The sequence below is a fragment of the Chlorocebus sabaeus genome, chromosome 21, assembly GCF_047675955.1.
Source record: "Chlorocebus sabaeus isolate Y175 chromosome 21, mChlSab1.0.hap1, whole genome shotgun sequence".
Taxonomy (NCBI): domain Eukaryota; kingdom Metazoa; phylum Chordata; class Mammalia; order Primates; family Cercopithecidae; genus Chlorocebus; species Chlorocebus sabaeus.
Genome location: NC_132924.1, coordinates 114801304 through 114828583, shown reverse-complemented (window position 1 = coordinate 114828583; position 27280 = coordinate 114801304). Strand labels below are relative to the sequence as shown.

The window sequence follows — 27280 nt, the reverse complement described above, 5'->3', positions numbered from 1 at the left end:
CTTGCCTTAGTACTCCACAGTGCTCCACCACTGGCTGGGAGAAGCCTGCAGGAAATGTGGCCTCACGGTAGTGGATCTCCCAAGCTGGAGCCATCAGCCAATTGAGCCTCCACAGCAGAGATCTGAGTGCACATTTTCAAGGCTGACACAAAAGGGGTCTAGAGACAAAGATCACCTGCACCAGGACCCTCAAGATAGGATGATCCCTTTATTGTACCTGAAGCACCTGTTTCAGTGATGCAGCAATTAAATACTTGTTACTGTGTCTTTATGGCCCACTAAGTAATGTTTTTGAGAACAGAACCGTGTTCAAGGAACAAGCGTCTCGTACAGTGCTTGGTCTCGTACAGTGCTTGGTACACAATAAGTGTTAAATAAATGTTTGTGGCAGGAAGGAATGAACTGGAATCAAGGCTAGCCAGAATCAAAATGAAGTGAGAAATGTATTCATTCCTGGACTATTACAGCAACATCCAGAAGCTAGGCAGCGCTCATCCCTTTCTCAAGGGGGATCTGCCAGCTGGGCAATAAGGGGAGAAGCCTTAAAAGCCAAGGATAACTCAGAAATCCTTCCTCTCTGGCTATGAATACCCTGTCTGGCCACAAATGGAAACTGAGATCAGATAGAACACGGCTAAGAAACTCCACTCATCAACTCCTGAAAATATGTATTTCAGTGTTAACCTGGAAATGTTGCTCAGACGATTGACCCAGCTCCACCAAGTCACAATGACAATTTAATGATAGTGTGGCCAACAAAATTTACTCACTCTACAAGCTCAAATGTGCTGAAAACAAGTCAGTTCTTTATTTTATCTATCAGTAATATGGTTTTTCTCCTGAGCTGCCACCTGCTGGCTGGGGAGGTGTTTAATCCAATGGGATAATGCAAACTGTGCAGACCAAAGGAAATTTTTTTCCCGTCATTTTAGAAATTAAGATATAAATCCCAGAACAACCCTAATGTTAATTTCCGGTTACATATGACCAAATGTCCAGTAATGTAATGGACATTCATGCTATGTCCAAATATACTCATTTTTATTATGTCAAAATATGCTCCTTTTCACAAAATAACAACAATAGCAGTTTTATTGTGTGTTTACTCCACGTAGGACAGCACTTTTCATGTGTTAATTCACTCATTCCTTCCAACAACTTTATCCCAACACACACACACACACACACACACACACACACACACACAATTACTATTTCTATTTTACAAGAGAAGAAAGTTAAATAGAGACTGGTTAGGAAGTTTCCCCAAGGTCACCCAGTTCAAAAGGGCCAAAGCCAAATTTAAACACGGGTTGTCTGGCTTCAGGGTCCACATTCTTAGCCACAACAATCCACTTCTGAGAGTGCCATTAGGACTAGAAATCCACATTTCTGAATAATGCCATATGTATTAACTGAATATGTTTACAAATTTGAGAATTCTTCAGGATATTAAGCAATATCTTTTCATTGACATGTCAAAATTGTTAATAACAGGAAGTAAATCAGCATCTATATACTTCTGTTTAAATAAAATTGATTAAACATAAAATTTGCTTATATTACATTTGATAAAACTGTAACTTTAAAACCAGGTAGGCATCTTGGTCGAAAATAAAAACAAAACCACTTGGTCTTTTGGTCAATCTACAAAATAATTACTTGAAAACGTACTTCAGCAAAATGATCATGAAATGCAAGATTGAATTGGAATCTAGACTCTAAAGGTCTTAATTTTCTTTCCACTGTTTTCATTATTACACAATGGGTTTGTGGAAACTGGAATCATATGGAAATTGCTGTTGCTGCACAATCCAATATTAGCACAATAATAGCCTTCACTTACTCAGTACTTTACATAACACACTGTGCTAAAATGACCAGTAGGGATCAGAAGAGGGGATCAGACAGGTAATTAAAGTAACTCACCTGAGGCCAAAAATCTTGGCCAGAATCAGAACTCCAGCCCACATCTACAGGACTGCAAAACTTTTGCTCTTTCCTTCAAGTCTACTATGTAATTTTATGTTTATCACTGTTCGTATCTAATTTAAGTTGAAACTAGTAATCAGACTCATTGTGTGGAGCTGATGATCATTAAAATACAGCACCGTGTGTTTATAGTGAGAGTGTTCTTACAACATCGTCATTTCCAAAGCACTACTACTCCTGCGCCCTCCCCACTTCCACAACCACCATACAGACAGAGGTCGTGAGAAGCATAGCTTTCACCTTGGAAGAGGTCCTCAGGGACCAGGGGCAAAGCAGTCAGGGTTTCTCTCCTAGTGATGTTATGGAACTGGTATCATGGGAGGGTCAGGAAGAATCCCGTAGTCTTGAGCCAGGCAAAAGGCTCACGGGCTCCACCCCAGGCCCTCTGTTACTCTAGGAGAAAATGGGTCCCTTGGATCCAGGCTTCAGGTGGCCAGACTCACACCGGAGCATCTCTACAAATGTCTGCTTCAGTTTGCTGTTCCCCAGAATGACAATAAATGAGTGGCCAGCAGGATAAAACATTGTCATTACCTCGCCAATCATCTTAGCCATCTTGGTTTTTGGTAGGAAATGACCAAATGATGCAATTAAAAAGGCAAGAAAGTAAAGTAAGAAGAGAAAGAAGAAGGAAAGGATGATTCTGATGGCCCTCTTGTGGGCCTCAGTGCTTGGATCTCTGGAGCTTGTACTATTTTGCAGCATCTGCCGTGTGTGCCTCCCCAAGGAGAAGATGAGCAAAAAGTAGGAGGCCAGGGACACAACTAAGGGAGGCAGGTACCACAGAGTCCCAAGAACATGGATCAGATAATACTCATTCCTCTTCTTTCTGAAGTGTTCAGTCACATTCCTGGTGGCCTCAATTCCCCTAAGGACAGAATAGAGCTTAAACTCATTGATCAGAGATGCAGTACTACCACAGGATAAGAGCAGTGCACCCAACAGCATCCATATCATCACCCTAGAAACTCTCCACTTGAGCCAGAGGAATGTGGGGTGAGAGAAACTGGCGATTTTCAAGCAGTAGAGGACACCAAGACAAGTGGCAAACCAAATGCTCAGATGGTTTGTAAATGTCCAGAAAACATCAATAGTTTGCATTATTATGCCTGAATCATGTTCGTTAACAGATAATACTATTAAAAAACTATCAGTCAAGATAATACACAGCAGAATGATCCTCGAGAGTGCCAGGGTGGCAATGATGAAGTCAGACAAAGACATTCTCTTGGTCTTGAACCAGCTCCTACCATTGACCAACCCAATGAAACCATTGACCAGAATTCCCAGTGTGAACTGAGTGCCACACACAATCAGGAACACCCCCTCGGTGAGTCCCATCATGTCAGCAATTAGGCAGTCCTGATCTTTGTTCTTTCTGTTGATATGTAGAATCTCCTCACTGATTTGATATTTTTCTTGTTAATCTACTCCTCTACCTGTTGCTTCACTGTACCTGTCTCTCGTCTCTGCCCGATTTAGTCTGTCGTACAGCACAATTTAGGGAATCCTCTCTGGCTCTTTCAGGTTAGTCTGTCCTCTTCACAGATGATATGGATTGTCATATTCCATCTATGAACCTAAACTTAGCAGCTCTTTGCTAAAATGCAAATAAGTAGTGTCCAGTGTCACAGAGAGAAGGAAGAGATCTAGGTCACAAAGATGATGGAGGACTTGGACTCAATTTCAAAGGGTGTAGGGCTCTGAGCTACCCAAAACAGAAAGATGAGCGGCACCAAATGGAGGAGGCTCAGAATTACTCAGAAGAGTAAAAAGTCTCATTCCTCAGGAGGGAGGACTCAGAGATACAGAAAAGGAATTCCACTAGGAGCCACTATCCACCTGGAGTGAGGTTTAAGTGCATAAAATTGTAAAAGTTCAGTGCCATTGATCCTGGATTAGAATGAAAAGGCCTGCTCCTTGGAGCCTGGCTTACATGCAGGGAGATGGCAGTAAGCTACAAGCCAGCAAGAGAAGCCTCACCAGAAAGTGGCCAAGCTTACATCCCAATCTTGGACTTGCATTGGGAAGTCTCAGACCTACTCTGGATTTCTAGTCTGCTGTAATACTGCCAAGGGAAGCATAAGAACAATACTTCTGTTCTTAACCTAAGAGCTCTTCTGTTTAACAAGGGGCTATTAATTAAGGATCTTCACTCAGGATTACATGCAGAATTAAACAGTACTTAGTTTATATTAAAGTATGCTTATGTTCACTCTTTTTAAAGTTAATTGCTAAGGTTTGTGTACTTTTTATGTCCCACTCCCTTCCCTAAATTTAATGAGACATTAGTTTAAAACCTAAAGGACCGTGGGAATAACGATAAGATTTTACATCTTCTTGCCGTGGAAGGTCATGTAAGAGAAAGGTAAGAGTAAAGAGTTGCTCATGTATATGGAGATAAAGTCAACAATGTATGAATAAGGAAGAATTAGGTTTAAGTACACAACACAAATAAGTGGCTTAGAGGAGAGGTATATTTGTGTTCCCCAAAGCAGTCCAGAGGCAAACTGTCCAGGCTGGTATGGTGGTTGCATGGTGATCACAGATACCAGCTTCTCCTATCTTCCATTCTGAAGATTGCCTCATGGTCTAAGATGGCAACTGGAAATCCAGCCATGAAATGTCCACATTTCAGACAAAAAAGAAAAAGCTGTAGGACAAGAGTCTGGGGAAGCACACCGGATATGCCTCCCAAGAGTTACTCATATAAAAAGTTCCCTGAGAGCATTACCAAGTGACTTCTGCCTATAGCCCCTTGGCAACCCCTAACTGAAAAGAATAGGAATGCAGTGCATGCATTGTGCACCCTCTCACAACTGGGTTCTATAAATACAGAAGGGACAATAGATACTGGGTAGTGCATTGACCATGTTTATTTTCTATATTTTATGCTTTGACACTTTCGGGCCTTGCAGACCCAGAGAAGGCGTGCCCTCCCAAGGTTAGCTAATTCCTAGAGTTAGCAAACAACTTGCCTGAGAAAACACCTTGGATAAGCAAACCAGCCAATCCTGAATCCATACTGCCCCTCCCATCTACCTCCTTTGCTTAGGACGTAGAAAACGAGCCCAGGACACTATGACCTTGCTTTCAATCACCCCAGGGCCAGGCACCTGATAACTAGGGACCATCTTGAGAGCCTGGAGCCTGCTGAAATTATTCAAACTACCCAATCCTAAACTTGCTCAGCTTTCCACCGTACCTTACCCATCGCTTCCCTATGAAAAATACAACAAAGGCTCTGGCTCATGTTTTCCCCTCTCCTTCTTCCTCCTGACCAACTCCAGTGCGTCCCTAAGTGGCCCTGCATGGCATAGCATGCCACCTCCTATTGGGAACTGTGAAATAAAATATTCTTCTTTCAAAGCAGTTGTCTCCGTGACATGATTAAAGCAGTTGTCTCCTACCGTACATGATTAAGGCAAGTCCCAGGTACATCGTAAAACAGGTGGGCAACTGGAAATCTTTTCCACAATATGGTTTTCTAACACAGAAAGCTAGAATCTACAACAGAAAGTTAGAATGCTTTAAAGTTATCTCACAGCCAGGCATAGTGGCTCATGCTTATCATCCCGGCGACCCAGGAGGCCAAGGTGAGAGCATCACTTGCACCCATGAGTTTGAGGCTGCAGTGAGCTATGACCACATCGCTGCACTCCAGCCTGGGAGACAGAGCAAGACTCCAACATACGTACATATGTTATAAATAAAGGATAAATAAATAAAATTTAAACATTAAAAATAAAGAAAATAACCAGTTTATAATGTGTTTGGCAGAAGAAAAAGAATAATCACTCCTGTCTCAACTTCTCCTCTGAGCTCAACTAACATAATTAATGCCCTGCCAAGGAGCAGTTAGAAAGTCTACGGATAAACCATATTCAAAACTAAGCTCATTATCTTTCCCCCCCCTCAACTCTGCTCCCACATCCAAGTTCCATAAACTCAGAAATGAAGTGCTACTATCCACACATGTCTCCGTGCAGGAACCTCAGAACCACCTCTGAATTGCATTTCCTCTTAGCGATAGTGGTTGTGTCACCACTAGATCTTGGGCAGAAGCTGTAAGTGATTCTCTGCAGTATTTCTAACACAGAGCCTTGCACAGGGTCTGGCACAAAATTGGTACACAATTCGCATTTGTCAAATCAATTTGAATCCCAAACGCCCCTCAAGTCACCTCTCATCCCCACTCTTGCTAACCTTTCTAGGCTTAGTACAGAGCTTCCTAACTGGCTCTAGGCTTTCTCCTTTTAGCCCTTCACTCTGTCTTTGTTGTTCTCCTTCTAAAGCACAATTCTGATAAGATGTCCTTGTTTTCAAACCTTCTATTGCTCCCCATTGCCAAAGTTCTCTGAAAGCTTTCAAGGCCCTTTACTATCTAGCCCCAACCCACTTTCCATATCTCACCTTTGTTTCATAAACTTTTGTTTCTGGATCTTTGCTCATGCTGTTTCCTCTGCTGAAAGCTAACCTATCTATTCTCTTCTAAGCTACTCCTCACACCCTATCACAGTTAGCTACAAAGGTTTCTGCTTATCCTCCCTAACCCTCCATAAGCTTAATTGTGAATTCCTTCAGTGCAGGAATCCTGTTATATTCATCCTTACATTCAGGTCCTATATGGGTGCATGACATATAGCAGATGCCCAACTGACTTCAGAGTTTAAAAAGATACACAGATTGATTACAAATAGTTGTGGAAGATTAAAAGCATAAAACAAATCACTAACATGGAATAAGCTGTTTAGTAATTCATGAAAGTTAACAACAAAACAAGTCAGGTACAATAAACTATTTCAAGGTTAATATGCTTTGTAAATATCACATAAGACTTGGCAAGATGGACATAGTGACTTAAAAGAATTATATGGTCAGGTGCAGTGGCTCATACCTGTAATCCCAGCACTTTGCGAGGTTGAGGTGGGTGGATTACAAGGTCAAGAGATCGAGACCATGCTGGCCAACATCGTGAAACCCCATCTCTACTAAAAATACAAAAATTAACTGGGCGTGATGGTGCACACCTGTAGTCCCAGCTACTCGGGAAGCTGAGGCAGGACAATCACTTGAACCTAGGAGGCAGAGGTTGCAGTGAGCCGAGATGGCACCGCTGCACTCCAGCCTGGCGACAGAGTGAGACTCCGTCTCAATACATAAATAAATAAATAAATACCTTGTTTAAAATAAAAACTAGAATAATAATAACAGCCAACATGTATTGAGCACTTGTTTCAGTTACTATGTATTATATAGGTTATATGCACTGTGTTACTTATTGCGCTTTTCACAGCACGCCTATGAAGGAGGAACTATTATCCTTGTTTTACTTCCAGGAAAACAAAACAACAAAGATCTTAGGCAGATAAAGTTAATTAACTCACGAGAGAGACCACTCAACTGTCGAGTGGAGAAGCAGTAATTCAAATCCAGGCTGACTGCACAGCCTTAATTCTGAACTATTATTATAGACCACCTTTTTTTCAAATGACAGGTAAGGCAGAGAAACTAAATGTCAAGGTGTGCACCTACAATGGCAAAACAAGACTGACATGGCAGAGAAAAAATGATGAAGAATAAAGAGACAAAAAAAAAAAAAGAGAGAATTTCATCGTGCCTGTAGTCCCAGCACTTTGGGAGACTGAGGTAGACAGATTGCTTGAGGTAAGGAGTTCGAGACCAGCCTGGCCAACATGGTGAAACCCTGTCTCTACTAAAAACACAAAAATTAGCCAGGTGGTGTGGTACGCACCTGTAATCCCAGCTACTCGGGAGGCTGAGACAGGAGAATCACTTGAACCCAAGAGGCAGAGGTTGCAGTGAGCCAAGATTGCATCACTGCATTCCAGCCTGGGCAACAGAGCAAGACTCCATCTCAAAAATAAATAAATAAATAAATAATTTGATTATTGTGGTTGCACGATGCTGACAACCTAAAAAGTTACACACTATCCTAGTACAGACTGTGGGACTGGCCCAGAAGCAAATTACAATAGTGAGGGGAGACTTCAATGCTGTTAATGCCTGCCAAAAATCTCATTATCTAAAAAGTGGGTCTGACAAATTCTTAAACAACATTCTTGATTATTTCAACTGGTAATGAGTAAACAATGAAAGGAGCAGACGCTCTGAACTTACTCTAACCAGTAAAAAGACAGTGCTTGATATAAAGGAAGACGAATATGTTAAGATAACATGGTAGAGAAACTGACTCATTTCTTGTAAGATCATTAAACTGAAAATCAGAAAGAATTAAGAGGTAGAGGTATTCTCCTTCACTTATAACTCTCCCTCCAACCAAAACCGATTAAATTCCCAGTGTGATTTAGATGCACGCCGCATGGGTCACTCTTGAAAGGTTGGCTGTGGGATGTTCACTGCAGCACTATTCACAATAGCAAAGACATGGAATCAATCTAAATGTCCATCAATGGCAGACTGGATGAAGGAAAAATGGTACATATACACCGTGGAATACTATGCAGTCATAAAAAAGAATGAGATCATGTCTTTGCAGGAACATGGATGGAGCTGGAGACCACTATTCTTGGCAAACTAATGCAGGAACAGAAAACCAAATACCTAATGTTCTCACGTGTAAGTGTGAGGTAAATGATGAGAACACATGGACACATAGAGGGGAACGGCAGACACTGGGACCTACTAGAGGGTGAAGAGTAGGAGTGAGAGGATCAGGAAAAATAACTAATGGGTACTAGACTTAATACCTGGGTGACCAAATAATCTGTACAACAAACGCCCACGACAGGAGTTAACCTACGTAACAAACCTACACATGTACCCCTGAATGTAAAAGTTTGGAAAATCTACATTCTCCGTAAGGAATTTGACAGATTTCTAACACTTTCTGATTTCAGTGGTAATATCAATGAATTTGATTAATATTATACAATAAATGTGTCAACATTTGAAGAAAATAAAAGGTTGGTGGTATGGTTTGGCTCTGTGTCCCCACCCAAATCTCATCTCAAATTGTAATCCCCACATGTCAAGGGAGGGACCTGGTGGTGATTGGATCATGGAGACGGTTTCCCCCATGCTATTCTTGGGATAGTGAGGGAGTTCTCACAAGATCTGATGGTTTTAAAAGTGACAGTTTCCCCTGCTTGCTGTCTCTCTCCTGCCACCACGTAAGATGAGCCTTGCTTCCCCTTTGCCTTCCACCATAATTGTAAGTTTCCTGAGGCCTTTCCAGCCAATTAAATCTCTTTTGTTTATAAATTACCCAGTCTCAGGTAGTATCTTTACAGCAGTGTGAAAATGGACCAATACAGAGAACTGGTCCAGGGAATAGGGCACTGCTGTAACTGTTGGAACCTAGTTTTTAGATTCCTTCCTGGGCAGGGGTCGTCGCGAGAGACCACTCGACACGGAAGTCACAGCGGAGAGATTTATTGCTAGCGCGCTAGGGTCCTATGTCCGAAGTTGGCCACAGGACCCCGAATGCCTAGTACAGACAGTTTATAAAGGCAAAAACCACAGAAACTCACAAAGCTTGAGGCGCAAGATGATTGGAGCAGGTTATGACCTGAGCAGGGTGTCTTACTCTGATTAGTTGGTTTGAACCTGGTTTGAACCCGCGCGGGGTATTTCCCGGACTTGTCCTTCTGTTTGAGTTCCAGGAATTTGGGTGGGTGTTTTAGATAGCCACACGGACATCGGGCGGGTGCTTTAGATGGCCACCTGGTCATTGGGCGGGTGCTTTAGATGGCCACCTGGTCATTGGGCAGGTGCTTTAGATGGCCACCTGGTCATTGGGCGGGTGCTTTTAGATGGCCACCTGGTGTGGCTTTTCTAAGCTTCTACGTTTCTAAGTCTCTAAGTCTCTAAGTTTCTAAGTCTATAAGTTTCTAAGTCTAAAAGTCTAAAGGTTTCTAAGTTTCTAAGTCTATAGGTCTCTAAGTTTCTAAAGGTTTCTAAGTTTTTAAGTCTATAAGTTTCTAAGTTTTTGTGGCCTATTTTCATAACAATAACCTAAAAATGTAGAAACGACTTTGGAACTGGGTAAGAGGCCGAGGTTGGAACAGTTCAGGGGGCTCAGAAGACAGGAAGATATGGGTAAGTTAGGAACTTTAGCCTAGAGACTTGCTGAATGTCTTTGACCAAAATGCTGATAGTGATATGGACAATGAAGTCCAGGCTGTGGTGGTCTCAGATGGAGATAAATAACTTAATTGGGAACTAGAGTAAAGCTCACTCATGCTATGCTTTAGCAAAGAGATTGGCGGCATTTTGCCCCTGCCCTAGAGATCTGTGGAACTTTGAACATGGGAGAGATGTTTAGGGTATCTGGCAGAAGAAATCTCTAAGCAGCAAAGCATTCAAGAGGTAACCTGGCTTATTCTGAAAGTGTTCATTTACATGCATTCACAGACTTTGAAATTGAACCTTATGTTTAAGAGAAGCAGAGCATAAAGGTTTGGAAAATGTGCAGCCTGACCATGTGGTAGAAAAGAAAAACCAACTCTCTGAGAAGGAATTCAAGTTGGCTGAAGAAATTTGCATAAGTAATGAGCCAAATGTTAATAGCCAAGACAATGGGGAAAATGTCTCTAGGGCATGTCAGAGTCCTTCACGGCAGCCCCTCTTATCACAGGCCCAGAGGCCTTGGAGGGAAAAAGTTTCCTGGGCCACGCCCAGGGGCCAACTTCTCTGTGCAGCCTCAGGACTTGGTTCCCTGCATCCCAGCGGATCCAGCACCAGCCATGGCTAAAAGGAGCCCTTAAGGAGAACCTCTGCTACAGCAATGTGGAAAGAAAATGTAGGGTTGTAGACCCCCAGTAGAGTCCCCACTGGGGCATTGCCTAGTGGAGCTGTGAGAAGAGGGCACCCATCCTCCAGACCCCAGAAAGGTAGATCCACTGACAGTTTCCACCATGTGCCTGGAAATGCTGCAAGTATTCAACACCAGCCCATGAAAGCGGACACAGGGGCTGTACCTTGCTGAGCCACAGGAAGGCAGGGGCAGCTGCCCAAGACCAAGACTGTGGGAGCTCGCCTCTTGCATCAGCATGCCCTGGGGTGGCCTACATGTGAGACACAGAGTCAAAGGAGATTATTTCGGAGCCTTAAGATTTAATGACTGCTCTGCCAAGTTTCAGACTTGCATGAGGCCTGTAGCCCCTTTATTTTGGTCAATTTCTCCCATTTGGACCGGAAACATTTGCCCAATGCCTGTACCCTCATTGTATCTTAGAAGTAACTAACTTTATTTTACAGGGTCATAGGTGGAAGGGACTTGGCTTGTCTCAGATGAGACTTAGGACTTGGTCTTTTGAGTTAATGCTGGAATGAGTTAAGACTTTGGGGGACTGTTGAGAAGGCATGATTGGTTTTGAAATGTGAAAAGGACATGAGATTTGGGAGGGTCTGGGGCAGGATGGTATGGTTTGGTTATGTCCCCACCCAAATCTCATCTCGAATTGTTGTCCCCACGTGTCAAGGTAGGGACCTGGTAGGTGACTGGATCATGGGGACAGTTTCCCCTGTGCTGTTGCCTGATAGTGAGGGAATTCTCCCCAGATGTGATGGTTTTAAAAGTGGCAGTTTCCCCTGTGCCCTCTCTCTCCTACCGCCTTGTGAAGAAGGTGCCTGCTTCCCCTTCACCTTCTGCCATGACCATCAATTTCCTGAAGTCTCCCCAGCCATGGAGAACTGTGAGTTAATTAAACCTCTTGTTTATATGTTACCCAGCCTCAGGTAGTATCTTCATAGCAGTGTGAAAATGGACAAATACAGTTGGCTGTGGGAATTCGTGGATATGGAGGGCCAGTGGAGAATGAATGCAAGTGGAAGCAGGCAGCGGGCAGAAAGCAAAATGCAAACTTCACATACCTGAGTTCAAACTCCAGGTGTGCATCCTGGAAGATGCATGACTTTGACAAGTTATTTAACCTCTCTCGATTTTGGGTTTCCTCACCTGTAAAATGGGATTATTGTACCTTCTTCTTAATAGCTAAATGAGACAATGATAAAAAGTACTTCGCTTAGTGCTTAGTACATAGTAACCAGAAAAGAAATGTCAGTCATTAATATGATTATTGTTTCATCTTAAGAGATTTCCCTGTAATTCATTAACCTTGGACTTGCCTCTCATTTTCCACAATGATTTTCTTGCTGTTACTCCCACAGATCTTCACAGAATATTATGCAAACTCTGACAGAAAAATAGTAAAGTGATCCTGCCCTCATTTTCTTTTTGAGTCCCACCTAACTGAATGACAAACATTTATTAATCTTCATGTCACTGTGCTAGGCTGAGTTAGATTGGGGTTTGAGTAAAAGAAAACCCTGCCTTCAAGAATTGCATGATCTCATTTGGGAACAAAGGGAAAACAGCACTAACTTCTCCTAACTGAGCTGCAAAAGTTAGGCTGTAAGACACATTGCAATGATGAGTAATTCCCAAATAAATGTATACTGTATTGCCAAAACTGCCACAGAAACATCTCTTTGGTATTTTTAGATATCTCTGAATTAAATGTCCAGTGTGTTTTAAGAAATGATTGATTCTTTGAGAACTGTAAAGGCATCAAAAAGTAGATCTCATATAGGTTGGTGTTGTTTGTTTTTGAGATGGAGTCTTGCTCTGTCACCCAGGCTGGAGTGCAGTGGCACAATCTCGGCTCACTGCATGCTGCACCTCCCAGGTTCATGTCATTCTCCCACCTCAGCCTCTCGAGTGGCTGAGACTACAGGTGCCCGCCACCACGTCCGGCTAATTTTTTGTATTTTTAGTAGAGACGGGGTTTCACCGTGTTAGCTAGGATGGTCTCGATCTCCTGACACCGTGATCTGCCCGCCTCGGCCTCCCAAAGTGCTGGGATTACAGGCATGAGTCACTGCACCTGGCTAGGTTGATGTTTAAAGTAAATTATTTTGGGCTGTGTACACGTGTTAACAGATGAATGAATCATACAAGCATGAGATGCTAAAATGCAGATGGCGGAGGAAAATATATAAAAGATTTTCTTGTTCACATCCAGTGAAGTGGTACTCATTAAAAGTGAATGAGTAAAGTAAGCCTGGCTCAGAAATAATGGAAAGATCTTTTTCCCCCAAATAAAGTTTTATTTTTTTCTCATTATAAAAGTAATATATGTTCAATGCTAAAATATATATATATATAAATTGTAAAGAAACAAGGAAAATCACACATAATCACCCTCTCTAGAGATAATAACATCCTGTTTCTCCCTCCAGACTTTAAGCATATCTTAATTACAACTTCTTTTTCAAAAACGGGATACCCTGGACATACTGTTTGATACTTTTTCTCCCATTCCTCTAGGTATACTATTCGTCTTACCATTTAACATGAAACCTCCAAATCGAGGTCACAGTGCAGTTTTCTGAGGTTTATTCCCTGACACTACCACATCAAAAAGGGAAATGCAAGACCCAAAGCTTGGGTTAGAAGATCCCTACAGTATTTTACTGCTATCATATTCCCACATGTGCTCTGCCTACACCAGCTAGGGAGCAGGAGAAAGTTTCTCAGCAGACGGGGCTTCCTAGGGGTGGGCAAAGTTTACGTAGCAAGTCTGACTGACTTGAGGAGAGAATCGGTCTGCTAGAATCATACGCATGCTGAGGACGGCACGCTACACACCTGAGTCTGATAAGGCACTGCTGCTTCAGCCCCACAGCCTTTCAGAGGCGTGGAGAGAAGAGGCAACCTTCAGGGAAGAGTTTAAAGCAGAGCCCCTCGGCTCACAGTGGTCCAGCACAGCATCCTCTTCTGCCCCTGCATTCTGGACTCAGAAACCGCTCAGGGTTGGTAATTAAGCTCTTCTGTTCAGCATGTCATTTTCCCAAAGCAGAGATTTATCACCCTGCTTACACAGGACTATTAATCTGCATAATTTCTCACAACATTTAAGGCACGTAAAAGTTGCTATGCTGATGGAAGAAATAGAGTTGTTCAAAAGATAAATTTTATACACTTCACAATTTTGCTTAAGGAATGTGGCATAACGGAATAAAGACTACATCACCAGGCAGTTTTAATGTGTGAACTTAAGAGAGCAGAGTTAATATGCTGATTAATAGTCCCAGCTGCAGGAAAAAGAAAGATGATTGGCAGGAGAAAACAGCAATGAATGTTCTACTGTTCCTGGGCAAGGAGAGGATAAAGCTAAAAAATTCCATCTTTCCTCAACCAAAATGCACTGTAAGCATTAAAAAGCTACTCAAGTGTGCAGAAAATACCTTAAGACAAAAAAGTCATGGACCTATAACATAGCTTGTGAATTCTGAACCTAATCAAGTCCAATATGACCTAAGCTGCAGTTAGCACTACACCTGTACTCTTAGGCAGAGAGGACAGAACATGTAGGCTGGGGAGCAAATACATAGGCTGGGTCAGAGGCCAAACTGGAGACAGAGTCGCCTAGATAGTATGAGAGACTTCTACTATTTGAACAATACAACCTGCACAGTGGCAGCCAACCTCCGGGACACAGCAGCAAACCGGCAGGCAGAACTCGGGAGAGCTGATGCAAACGTTAAACAGCAAAAGATGCATGAAAAACTGAGTTCATTTCATCTTTATTGGTCAATTATTAGTATTCTAAGCTTTCCTGAATCTTGTAATAAAAAGTAAGATTACATGATGTACCTAACGATCCACATGGAAAAATAAAAGGAAAATGTAGGACCTAAGACTCTAAGGGAGGCACTGACAGAGGTTGTTAAGAGGATCCTCTTCTACCTTCCCCAAGAAGAGTTCTGCAGAAGACTCTAAAAGGATAGATAAGAGGGGCAGAGAAAGATAGAACAGAACCACAGCTCCTGTGGCATCACCTGGAGATGAACGATTTCACCTCTAATTTATTTCAGGTCCTTATTGCTGGTAAACTATGTTTCATAAATGCTACTAGTGAAACTGTCTGAAAACAAAAGATATGAAGAAGGTAGGTTAGTCTTAAAGATGTTTAGGTTACACATTAACCACTGCTCAGCAACCCCCTTCAATTTGCCTGAAGCTTAGAATCCCATTGGGATGATTCATCTATCAATGCTTACTGAGTGGCTATTCTGTGTAAAGCACTGTTTAAAGTGCAGGCAAACAGAAGATTCAGTCCTTGCCTTCATGTCTACAGAGCAAAACGGTAAGAAAATCAGTATTTACAAACATGGGATAAATGTCTCACATACAGTGATGTTCAGTAAATTCACTGAGTGGACAAATCAATATTGTAAGAGAAGTGTATACAAAAACCAGGAGACCTTCCCAAAGGATATTTATCCTTTTGCCATAGCACAAAAGAGCCTGAAAGTTTACTATTTTGTATGCCTGTACATAGAAACCACCCCCAAAAGAATAAACAACTAGTAAATGCTGTAACAGATAGTAGCTACCAAGATTATACCACAAAAAGGAGAGTGAGAACGACAGTCAGAAAAAAGATTATCACTCATTTTATGTAAAAGAGTATTTTTATTCTTGTCCTTGGGAGCGATAAAGATTATACATGACTTGGAAATGAGACTGTACCCAATGATGGCCAAAGAAGAATCATCCTTTCTACTCCTTCTCTTTCGTCTGGTCACTCAGAAATATAATATTATCTGTAAAAAAGCCAAAATGTAAATATTAATTTCAGAACTCTTTCTCCATCTCATTCAATAATTCTCCTCTAATACATACAACTTGAGTGCTGTTCATTAAAAGGATTTTAGACAAATTTTCAAAATATTAAACAACTTGCTATGCTCATGAGAGGTACACATACAGTTGGCATAAGTGGAGCTAAAAGTTAGGCACTGGCTGCTTTTCTAATAATTCAGATTTTGTTAGAAGAGGTGGGATATTTCTTGTCTTCCCTGAAAAGAAGATAAAGCCTTCTTAGAAACAATTTCCTGCAAAAGAACTGGTCACAAAATTGGATGCTTGCAATGGTCAGGCAGATGCCATGACACCAGGCAGCACATCCTCAGAGAAAAGGATAAAAGTATATCACATTCTACACTCTGGAGGTCTAGAGGAAAGAGTAAGAGTCCATATGTGGCCCTGTTAGCAATGACAGGATTTATTTATGTTTTTAACTTTAAAAATTCAAATAGAAGAAGTTTTATTTTTAAATTATAAAACAGAATAATTTCTTTTTTTCCTTTGGAGATGGAGTCTCTGTCACCCAGGCTGGAGTGAAGCAGTGTGATTTCAGCTTACTGCTGCCTCCCGGGTTCAAGCAATTCTCCCGCCTCAGCCTCTCCAGTAGTTGGGATTATAGGTGCGCATCACCACACCCAGCTAATTTTTGTATTTTTAATAGAGACAGGGTTTCACCATGTTTGCCAGCTGGTCTTGAACTCCTGACCTCAAGGGATCCGCCCGCCTGGGCCTCCCAAAGTGCTGGGATTACAGGCGTGAGCACTCCACCTGGCCCAGAATAATTTTAATATACCAATTCTTGGGAATATTTTTATGAATCAACATCACAGAGTTAGCATTTTTATCCAAAAATATCAAATGTTGCTCTTAAAATGCTATTCCAGAGGGAGTTAGCTAAAGATAAACAAAAGAACAGAGGCAAGTAGTAGTCACCCTTCAGTATCCATGGGGGGACTGGTTCCAGGACCTCTATGGATACCAAAGTCCACAATGCTCAAGTCCCTGATATAAAATGGTATAGTAATCACATATAACCTATGCACTTCCTCTTGTATACTTTAAATCATCTCTAGATTACTTACAACATCTAACACAAGGTAAATGGTATGTTGACAGCTGTTACACTGTATTGTTTTGCTTGTATTTTTTGTTGTTGTATTATTTTTATTGGTTTCTTTTTTCAAACATACTCGATCTGTGATTGGTTGAATCCACAGATGCAGAACCAAGGGACATGAAGGAATGACTGCATTTCCTTTATAATTCCAAAAGATCTAGATTCTTGTAATGATAAAATTATCCAGCAAGGACTGAATATTTGTTCATGACCATAATCTTCCAAAAACTAGAATGTTTCGGTATAGAATGGTTACTTCAGAAGAGACTATTCAAATATCACTGTGGAAAAAGCTAAGAGTGCCATCCACTGGTAGTGATTTTTAAGTTACAGATAGGATCCCTAGGAGAAAAAAAAAAAATCACCAATATAACAGGATCAACCAATAAGCTCTATTTTCTTCAATTCAAATGTCACTAAAGAGCTCAATTTTGCCATCAGACATAAACCTAAAGTAAACTGACTGTGCTAGTGGAACCTAGTGACAAGAAAAAAACAAAACAGCAGATCATCTGAAATGCTTCCATTTGGCATGGTTACTAACAACACAATAATCCGAACAATCTAAATTTTGCCCACACTCTTGGTTTACATTGGGACCCACAGGAGGGTAGGAAAATACCTACACTGCTTTTCAAGGTTAATAAACTTTCAAAGAAACTTAGCAGTAAGAAAACATATGAGCATTCTATACAACAAATTATAAATTATTAATAAGGTATGGTGGTTAAGACACAAACTCTGGAGCAAAGGAAAGAAGAAAGATAAAAGGAAAAATCTAAGAGACTTAGGGTAGAAACCATGTAATATAATGTATGAATGTTTATGAAGTAATCAAGGAAATCTGAACACTATGATATTTAGTTAAAAAATTAACAGTAATGTATCAATATTAGGTGTGATAATAGCACAGTAGTTACATTTTCAAAAAGACACCCTATCTTCTAGAGATCCCTATGGAAATTTATGAATAAACTTATGTCTAGCATCTGTTTCAAAATAATCGAGGTGGACGACAAGTAGCTGGAGGCATGGATATAACACTGTCCATAAGCTGATACTGAAGTGAAATGGTAGGAGTTCATTTCACCATTCTTTCTGCTCTTATATATGTTTGACATTTTCCATAGTAAAAAAAAATTTTTTATCTATTTATTTTTTTTGAGAGAGTCTTGCTCTATTGCCCAGGCTGGAGTGCAGTGGTGTGATCTCAATTCGCTACAAACACTGCCTCCTGGGTTCAAGCAATTCTCATGACTCAGCCTCCTGAGTAGCTGGGACTACAGACACACATCACCAGACCCGGCTAATTTTTGCATTTTGTGTAGAGACAGGGTTTCACCATGTTCACCAGGCTGGTCTTGAACTCTTGACTTCAAATGATCCACCTGCCTCAGCCTCCCAAAGAACTGGGAGGTGTTAGCCACTGCACCCAACCCAAAAATTCATTTTTAAAAATATTATCTAATTTGGGCATATCTCAGAAGTTCATAAACACAGAGACATTACTATAGTAAAATTTAGTTTATTGCCATGTATTTATTTTAAAAAGGTTTCTTATTTCTTAGTATTTATATCCATAAAAACAAACAAAAGCACAAAAGCACAAAAAAATCCATAAAAACAAAAGCACAAAATTCAGTGTCTAATTTTAGCAATTTACTCAAGAAGTGAAAAAAGCACCACTTATCTCATTTAAAGACATATTTTCAATGTAATTTAAATACATTAAAATTATTTTGGTCAATTAGGTACTAAAAACAACTTTAATGATAAGTCAATTGAGGAGAATTTGTCATAGAATTCTTTTAAATATTTTAAAGTTTCTTTTATGTATGCATTTTTGTCACAAATAGGGTAATAAAAAATTCTTAACTATACCATAAATTATTAAGATACACTTCTGAGGGGAAAATAAAAACAGTAAAACAAGTTCAAAGAAAAAAGAATAATATAAAATTTCCAAATGCTGAATCGGTATTTTTTACAGGATAGCAGGTATCACATTGCTATGCTATTTAGATTCCATTAATACATTTAAAAATAACACAATTTTATATTGAAAAAAATGTCTTTATGTCACTTGCAGACACCCAGACAGGTATATTATTTTCAAAATTCTTACAGCATTTTCAAAATTCTTTTAGCATTTTCAAAAATTTGAAAACTCTTTCCTAGGGGATACCTCGTTAATCTTCTTTAACCTTTACATGTACATCTTTTCTATGTTGTACTGTATTTTGTTTAAAGAGAATATTAGGCCAGGCATCACGGCTCATGCCTGTAATTCCAGTATTTTGGGAGGCTCAGGTGGGAGGATCATTTGAGCCCAGCAGTTTGAGACCAGCCTGGGCAACGTAGTGAAACCTCATCTCTACAAAAAAATTGACAAATTAGCCAGGCGTGGTGGTGTACACCTGTAGTCCTAGCTACTCAGGAGAAGGCTGAGGTGGGAAGATCACCTGAGCCTGGGGAGGTAGAGGCTGCAGTAAGCTGTGATTACACCATTGCACTAAAGCCTGGTTGACAGAGGGAGACACTGTCTCAAAACAAAAACAAAAAAAGAGAATATTAAAAACTTCCTGGCTGGGCGCGGTGGCTCATGCCTGTAATGTCACAACTTTGGGAGGCCAAGGCGGATGGATCACCTGAGGTCAGCAGTTCAAGACCAGCCTAACATGGTGAAACCCCATCTCTATGAAAATTACAAAAATTTGCCAGGCGGTGTGGCACACACCTATTACCCTAGCTACTCAGGAGGCTGAGGCAGGAGAACCACTCGAACCCGGGAGACGGAGGTTGCAATGAGCCAAGATCGTGCCATTGCACTCCAGCCTGGGCAACAGAGTGAGACTCTGTCTCAGAAAAAATAAAATAAAATAAAAAATCTTAATTTCAAATAGAAATTTCAGCATACTAAGTACCAAAGAGGTTCTGAATAAATCTGCACACTCACATTAGTGTAATTCTTATCTTGGCATATGCTTCTTCCTGGTTAGGGCTAGAGCCTTCCGAAAGACAATACATTCAGTTTTGGTAATTCTCAACAATAAGTACTGGGATGGACAATTCAGTTTTAGGCTTTATTCAAAAGTTACTGGTGACTAAAACTGTGAGTATAAAAATAATTTTTTAAAGGAATGGATAAATGTAGAGACTCTTACCATGTAGAGAAATCAGAGTCACGGACATCTTCTAGTGAGTTGCCTTACCTCCTAAGTACTGGTACTCTTAACCCTAGTTAGTTACAATGTAGCCAAGCTTTTGAAAAAGAAAACGAGAAAACGGAAAAATAGCTATTTTCACAAGCTTCTTACCAGCTATGATAGTTGTTGCTTGTCGCCTCACATTATTTTTATCCATGTATTCACCATAGTCTATTTTCCCTTCCAAATAAATTCGAGACCTGATATAAATAAAAAGTACAGTTTTTAGTTGAGATCCTAATATGCGTTATAAGAGTCAGGTCAGGGTGGTACTGAGTATATGACAAGGATGAAATATATAATCGTACATAACCTAATTTTTGCTACCACTTCTCAAGGTTCAGGATTAGAAGTACTGAAACAGAGTGTACAAACAGACTTGCTAACATCTAGGTAAAACAGACAATGTTTTCATCTGTCAGCTATTTCTCTTATGGAAGTTAAAAAATGAAACAAAACAGTTCAAAGGGCAATTTAGTGGCAACCTTTAAATCTCTAGGAATAATTTACAATGTATCATTTTCCTTGACCTTTGATTTTGGAGTCCCTAACAGACTTAATTTTCATTTATTTATCAATTCTTTTCTATGACCTTAGAAACTTACATGATTAAAATTCAAAATATGAATTTGTAGCTTAGTATAATATTACCCTGAATTAATCACTAAGACTATTTCTACACTGTATCAGCTTAGAGGTAATTACTAAGACTATTTCTACACTATCTAGAAGGCTAAACTAGGTAACAAACCTAACCATGATTTTCAAGAGTGGAAAAATGACAATAGCACCAGTTTTGAGAGTCTACCACCACCAAAAAAGTACAACACAGAAAGATCAGTGAAATGTCAGGTGCTCCCCAATCCCACACACACCCATCAATCAGTAAGTGGGAGTGCAGACAATTCCCTTGAAATACCTTATATGTGTGTGTGTATGTGCACATATTCATAAATACATACATAAAGGGCAATGAAGATACATAGGAAAAAAGCTATAGTTATTGAAAAGAAAAATTTTAGTGATTGCTAAATTCTTTTTCATGAAATTTGTTTTGATTATTTCTATAAAACAAGTACATTTCTAAACATATTAACTACCAATACAACTGCTGTTACACACACCATTTTGTCCTTCTATGAGTTTGGAAAACATACTTTTTATACATACTCAATCCAAGCCTTCCAAAAGGGAACTATTAAGCCTATAGAAAATCATCAAATATAAAACAACAGCCATGAAGATGAAGTCGAAGTGTCAGGCTTCAGACATGACAGGCTGTCTGCAGGAACACCACGTGGCAGCCAACAGGCAAGAAGCCACACTCAGCATCCCCGGCCACAGAGGCACAGGAATTCCTGAAAGCAGATGTTCCACTTGCTCAAATGCCACTTTGCCTTTTCTCCTGCCTCATCTATTTCTATTTATGTACACACCCTGTTTGCCCTAAACTGTAAACTCTTAGAAAGCTAAAACTATGTTTTATATACCTTTTAATTAGTCACACATGGCAACACGCCATGCATATAGTATCGAGGACTTAGTAAATACCTCTTAAATTAATACAGTCATTAGTATACTCAGGAATTTAAGAGGCTACACACTCCTTTCCATGAGAACACTTCTTATCAGTTCTTTAAACTATTCAATCCATAAGATCCTTCCTTCTTCAACTTACCCCTTTTTCACATACTGATATGCCACATCTCTGAGGCCTGGCCGGAATACTGATATTCTGTGCCATGTTGTCTTTTGACTGACATCACCTAAATCACAAGAATAGGAAACTGGTTACAAATGCCAATGGACAACATGCCCAGGAAAACCAATGTCACAATTTCTAAGAGAACAAACAGAAAGACAGATCTTGTTTAAAGTGGCTTATCTCTAAATTAGACAACTGGCAATAAATAGTATCTATTTATTGCTGATAAAATTAAACCCCCATCTTTTCTACTCACCCATTTGGTAAACTTCACTGTCCCCTGATCGCCACATCTCATTAGTTGCTAGAGAAAATATTGTGACTGGATTTTTTCCTTCCACCTGTCTCAAGACAGGGTCCTGACCCACTCGCCCAAGTAAATGCACACGATTCAGGGCTGAAACACAACACCAAGACCAAATGAGACACAGAACCTGCTATAGACTGAATATTTGTGCCCCTTCCCCCCAAATTTGTATGTTGAAGCTCTAACCCTCAATGTAATGGTATTTGGAGGTGGGGGTCCTTAAAAGGTAATTAGGCTTAGATGACGTCATGAGGGTGAGGTGCCCCTATAGGAAGAGTTCAGAACTTTCTGTCTCCACCATGTGAAGACACGGTGAGAAGGCAACCATCTGCAAGCCAGGAAGACAGCCCTCACCAAGAGCTCAATCATACTGGCACACGAATCCTGGATTTTTAGCCTCCAGAACTGTGAGAAATAAATGTTGGTGAAGCCACCCGGTCTATGGTATTTTTTTATAGCAGCCTCTAAGCTGACCATTAAAGAAATCCACACCCAAGATTGAGAGAAATGTCCAGAAGAAATGTTATAAATATCACTGCAACTTCAATCTCTGTATTAAGTAAAACCCAAGCTCTGGAAGATCAGAAAATAAGTTAAGGAATGAATAAGGAGAGGTTGCGAGAGCAAAGAGTGTTGTCAAGAAAGAAGAAAATAGTCATAGAGAAAGCAGCCCCACGAAACAAACTGTAAGCTCTAGATCTTAAATTCTTTTTTAAGATATCTTTTTTAACTGACTGTGGAGCTAAAAGAACAAATCTGAGATCTGAAAATCTTTATAAATACAAGGGAATATTTCTGTGAAGAAACAATATCTTTTATAATCTCAGCCTAATATAATCTGGGAAGACTCAGATAACCAAATATGACTCAAAGAAATTCTTTTTTTTTTCTTTTTGAGACGAAGTCTCACTGTCACCCAGGCTGGAGTGCAGTGGCATGATCTCGGCTCACTGCAAGCTCTGCCCCCGGGGTTCATGCCATTCTCCTGCCTCAGCCTCCTGAGTAGCTGGGACTACAGGCGCCCCCCCACTACGCCCGGCTAATTGTTTTTTGTATTTTTAGTAGAGACGGGGTTTCACTATGTTAGTCAGGATGGTCTTGATCTCCTGACCTCATGATCTGCCCACCTTGGCCTCCCAAAGTGCTGGGATTACAGGTGTAAGCCGCTGCGCCCGGCCAGAAATTCTTATGCAGGAAAGAGTTGACGAGAATGAGTAGTAACTGGCTGATAAGGAGAATAGGGGCTCAGTTTATACTATATCTCCACAGCCTGATGGGTCAAGGCTAAGATCTGAAGAGCAAACATAAACTAAAAGCACAATGACAACATGGTTAACCCAACCAGCATACCTCTTCTACGGCACATTTGAGATTGGCAAATTACTAAAAATAACATTTTAAACTTGGGAATTAGCTACTTACATCTTTCAAGAACCAAACTGGTAGTTGTTTCGGACTCATGTCTTACAAACTGACGAAGTACCTAAAGAAGAACAAATGAGTAACACGGCTTTAATTTTTAGGAAACGCAAAAGCAAACGGAAGAATTACTCACATTCATTCACCATGTAGTCAGTAATTCCTGTAAATTCCAGAAGAGAAGAGAAGCTCTTCTCATGTTCTCCCAAAAGAGTGCCAGAAGGACCTGGCAAACACTTCAAGTGCAGCCTACTGCAGAAGCCCAAAGGTACAAGGAAGGTACTAGAAGGCATGCTCAAGAGTTACTTTATAGTACTCCCCTGTTTATTTTGCGACAGTACCCCTGATTATGGCACTTCTGTGTTTGCACACAAAAGGAAAAGTCAAAATAATATGACTTTAACATTACAGAGTATGATAATATTTGTAAACCCAACCTGTACCTAAGAGTCGCTGCCAAGTATTTTCAAAATCCAGCTTTCATTAGCTGGAGAGACAAAAAGTACTATATATATATCCAATATATACATCCTCTAATTTTTTTTTTTTAGTATAAACTGGCATATTATTACTATATTTTGGTTACAGTAGACTTTAGAAATTAAGAAATTTAGGTCCAACATAGGTACTGATTTAATCCATCATTAGGCCAAAGGAGAGTAAAAAGAGATGTTTTATAATTAATAATTTAATAAGTAGATTCATTAATAACATACGCAATGATCAAACAAGTGTCAGGAGGTGTGGAATAAATGCAAAGCCTCACTCTCAGGCATAACAACGAGCTAGTTTAGAGGAGGATCCCCAACCTCCAGGGTCAAGGACTAGTAGAGGTCTGTAGCCTGTTAGGAACCCGGCTGCACAGCAGGAGGTGAGCGGCAAGCAGTGAGCAAGCATTACTGAGATCTGCCTCCTGTCAGATCAGCAGGGGCATTAGATTCTCATAGGAGTGCGAACCCCATTATAAACTGCTCATGCGAGGGATCTAGGCTGTGCACTCCTTATGAGAATCTAACTAATGCCTGATGATCTGAGGTAGAAAAGTTTCATCCTCAAACCATCCCCGCAACACCCGCCTCCTCCATGGAAAAATTGTCTTCCGTGAAACCAGTTACTGGTGCCAAAAAGGTTGGGGTCTGCTGGTTTAGAGAATGAGAAATAGGTTAAATTCCAATAAAACAATACATTCTTGAACTAACCACATGAGTGACTTTCTGACACAGCAACAGGAACATATTCCAAAGTCAGACTCCCTGTGTCTATGTAACTGCCTTCCCCCGGTTGCTCCTTCAGACCTTAAAAGGAATTAGGATGCCTCAAATATGATTAACCTAAAGTGTTTCATTTTAAAATCAGCAAAAATTATGATAGGTAATATCTACTTCACAAGGTTATCGCAAAAATTAAACAGCTTCAGTAGTGAGCTTAGCCTAATACAATTTCTATAAATATTTCATGGGAAATTTCATGCTTTCAGTGCATCAGAAAAGGTCTAATAAATTTGGTTCTTTGATTAAACACAAAGATTCGACTGTCCAAGTCAAAATCACATCATTGTCGGAAAAGGTAGTCACTACCACATAATAGCAGCAATGGTTACTGACTATCAGCTAAGAGATTTATCTATTATCAATTATAAAACTAAATCTACAAGTTATGTAAAATTATCCCCACTTAGAGCTGAGAAAACCACCTCAGAGAGACTGCATAACCTGCCCAAGATCCCGCAGGAAGTATGTGGCGAGTGATCTCAAGGCCCAGGCCCTTTGACACCAATGCTACTACTTTCCCAAAGCCCCTTGCTGCCTCCTGAATTTCAAGAGCTACTGTAAAGATGGGAGTACACGTCGCTGAATTCAGAGTTGAAAGAGCTAGCCATTCTATCAGCGAAACATTTTCGAAGTGGCAGTACTGTTAATATAAAAAGCAGAAGCCCACCCATCAAATAAACACCAATTCCCAGGGTGCTGTTGGCTATCTAATCCCATCACTAAACTTATGGGCACAGTGTGGGTAAGAGAATAAAGATATGAGTACAACATACCATAGAATCAAACTGCTAATGAGAACCTGTGTCATGATTCTGGAAATGTACTCACTTCAGTGCTCAGACAAGCAAGAGCTCATAAATCTTACACGATAACAATGTCTCATTTGGGGCACACAAAAATCAAAGCCTACTGGAAAAGATTAGGAAAGGATTATTTAACTTGGATACTTTTTAAAATTAAACTTTTAACTCTTATTTAAAGACATCTTAATACTGTAACATTAGTGTTAAGTAATAACTTTTTTATGTTTCACATTTCAATACAGAAAAAATAGATTAAAGATACATAGAGGTTAAAGGGGGGATCCAAGAATAGAGGATTAAGGTGGGAAAAATGACAGTCATGGAGGAACTGATTCTTCATTGATCTTCACAGGAGGATGGGGAGTAGGAGAGCCAAAGAAGAATCTACAGGAGGTGGTGCCCAAATGTGGTAAGTGAGGAAAAACGGTAGTCTCAGCTGGCTCAAGGTGGGCTAGAGTGACTGGAAAAGTGAGGAGCCATATTAAGTGGAATGAGAAGGCATTTTCTACATAGTGAAATCTGTGGTGACCATTCAGACTTGAGCTGCTCTCTCCAGGGTGGAAAGATGGGGGAAGAGGAAAGTTTAGCAACACAGGAGGTAAACGGTCAAAAAAGCAACTACACGCCTTAAGAAAAAAGTTGGAACAATGAGTCCTACAGTCTTTAGGTCACTAAAGACCTATAATGTCCTATCACTGCTTAAATTCAAGCAACACACACACGTTTTAAAAATTAATGATTCCTATTACATATGTGAATAAACCTGAACTTTTTTTTGTTTTAGTGAACATAATTTTCACTGGCAAAATTTACACTACCAATCCTCCATATCAGTTGAGTACAGAGGTGGGTGGGTGAGCTCAAAGGTCTTTTGCCCTGTAGTTAAAAGCCTGAAGAAGTCTTCTGATCACTGCTGATAGTAATACATCTCAATATTAATACAGACAAGTGACTACCTGTAACACGGGTCTTCGAAACATGGCTTCTATTTTCTTTCCTTACAGTCTAATCTTCAGGCTCTTCCTAAAGGAAAAAAACAAAATAAGAAACATTACTTCTTATGGCAAAAGCACAACTCACCAGTCCTAAATTCCTAACTGCATTCATAATTCTTATGCACTCCAATTTTGTGACCACAACGTACCAACATTCCTGCACACCTGATGAGGATTCCTTCCTCCCTCCCAAATAAACTCACACCTGTATGTCTTTTTGGTCCCAAACAACTTCCTCTTCCTCCAACCCAGACAAAATTTTGATTGTGAGTTAATCCCACTTCCAATCCACTTCTTCTCAAATTTGATTACAATGCAAGCTCCCCTAGGGCACAGATTTTTATCTGCTTTATTCACTGCCATTTTCTAAACTTCTAAAAAAGTTTAGGCATAGTAAAGGCTCAAAAACGATTAGCGTCAAAAAGGGACTTATATCTGAAACCTGTTGCTGAAAAATTACTGCCTTCATCTCCATTAGCAAAGACCAAGCAGCGTAGAGATCCCCGGGCTAGCCAGCCACACCGTGGGGAGAGGTGGGCACCCTTTACCGGAGATGGCGCCACCACCTGAAAACCGAGGAGAACTGGGAGGAAATCACGCAGTCCTCCGCACGACTGAGGAAAGGGCCAGACACCTACAGAAACACCTCCCGACCCACGCAGGATCACGCGCAGCCAAAACACAGGACTCCACCACTTGCTTACCGCTTGCTATCCCTCCCTCACCCGACGCTCTTACCCGAGCAGCCGAGCCAACCAGGTGATCACTTCCGGTGCACAGGGAACGCAAAACTCGCGAGAGGAAAAAGGAAGCAGAAACTCCACAA

General features: G+C 40.5%; 2 protein-coding genes across 6 annotated transcripts; both read right to left on the bottom strand.

Annotated features, from left to right (window-relative positions):
- Positions 1-2298: 2298 nt before the first annotated feature.
- On the bottom strand, positions 2299-3398 carry TAS2R3 (taste 2 receptor member 3). Its single transcript, XM_073008667.1, has one exon. It carries the CDS (start codon positions 3334-3336, stop codon positions 2386-2388), a length of 951 nt encoding a protein of 316 aa, XP_072864768.1. The 5' UTR covers positions 3337-3398; the 3' UTR covers positions 2299-2385.
- Positions 3399-15437: 12039 nt separating this feature from the next.
- Positions 15438-27279, bottom strand: SSBP1 (single stranded DNA binding protein 1). 5 transcript variants are annotated; one of them, XM_007983189.3, is made up of 7 exons: positions 27193-27279; positions 26416-26482; positions 23389-23449; positions 21916-22056; positions 21633-21720; positions 20066-20154; positions 15438-15588 (listed from the first exon to the last, which is right to left on the bottom strand). In XM_007983189.3, exons 2-7 carry the CDS (start codon positions 26437-26439, stop codon positions 15545-15547), a joined length of 447 nt encoding a protein of 148 aa, XP_007981380.1. In that variant the 5' UTR covers positions 26440-26482; positions 27193-27279; the 3' UTR covers positions 15438-15544. The 5 variants fall into 5 exon arrangements, with proteins under 5 accessions (XP_007981380.1, XP_007981381.1, XP_007981383.1 ...); XM_007983190.3 differs by having other exon boundaries at positions 27003-27270; XM_007983192.3 differs by having other exon boundaries at positions 27021-27270.
- Position 27280: the final 1 nt, after the last annotated feature.

What these genes read in the sequence shown, in the direction of transcription:
- TAS2R3 (XM_073008667.1), bottom strand. Translation starts at nt 3,336, where the DNA reads ATGATGGGACTCACCGAGGGGGTGTTCCTGATTGTGTGTGGCACTCAG.
- SSBP1 (XM_007983189.3), bottom strand. Translation starts at nt 26,439, where the DNA reads ATGTTTCGAAGACCCGTGTTACAG. An exon ending in CAGTTTGGTTCTTGAAAGAT is followed by an intron (nt 22,057 to 23,388) that starts GTAAGTAGCTAA and finishes GTTGTGTTTCAG; the next exon opens with CCCTGAATCGTGTGCATTTA. An exon ending in CAGTGAAGTTTACCAAATGG is followed by an intron (nt 21,721 to 21,915) that starts GTGAGTAGAAAA and finishes CTTGTGATTTAG; the next exon opens with GTGATGTCAGTCAAAAGACA.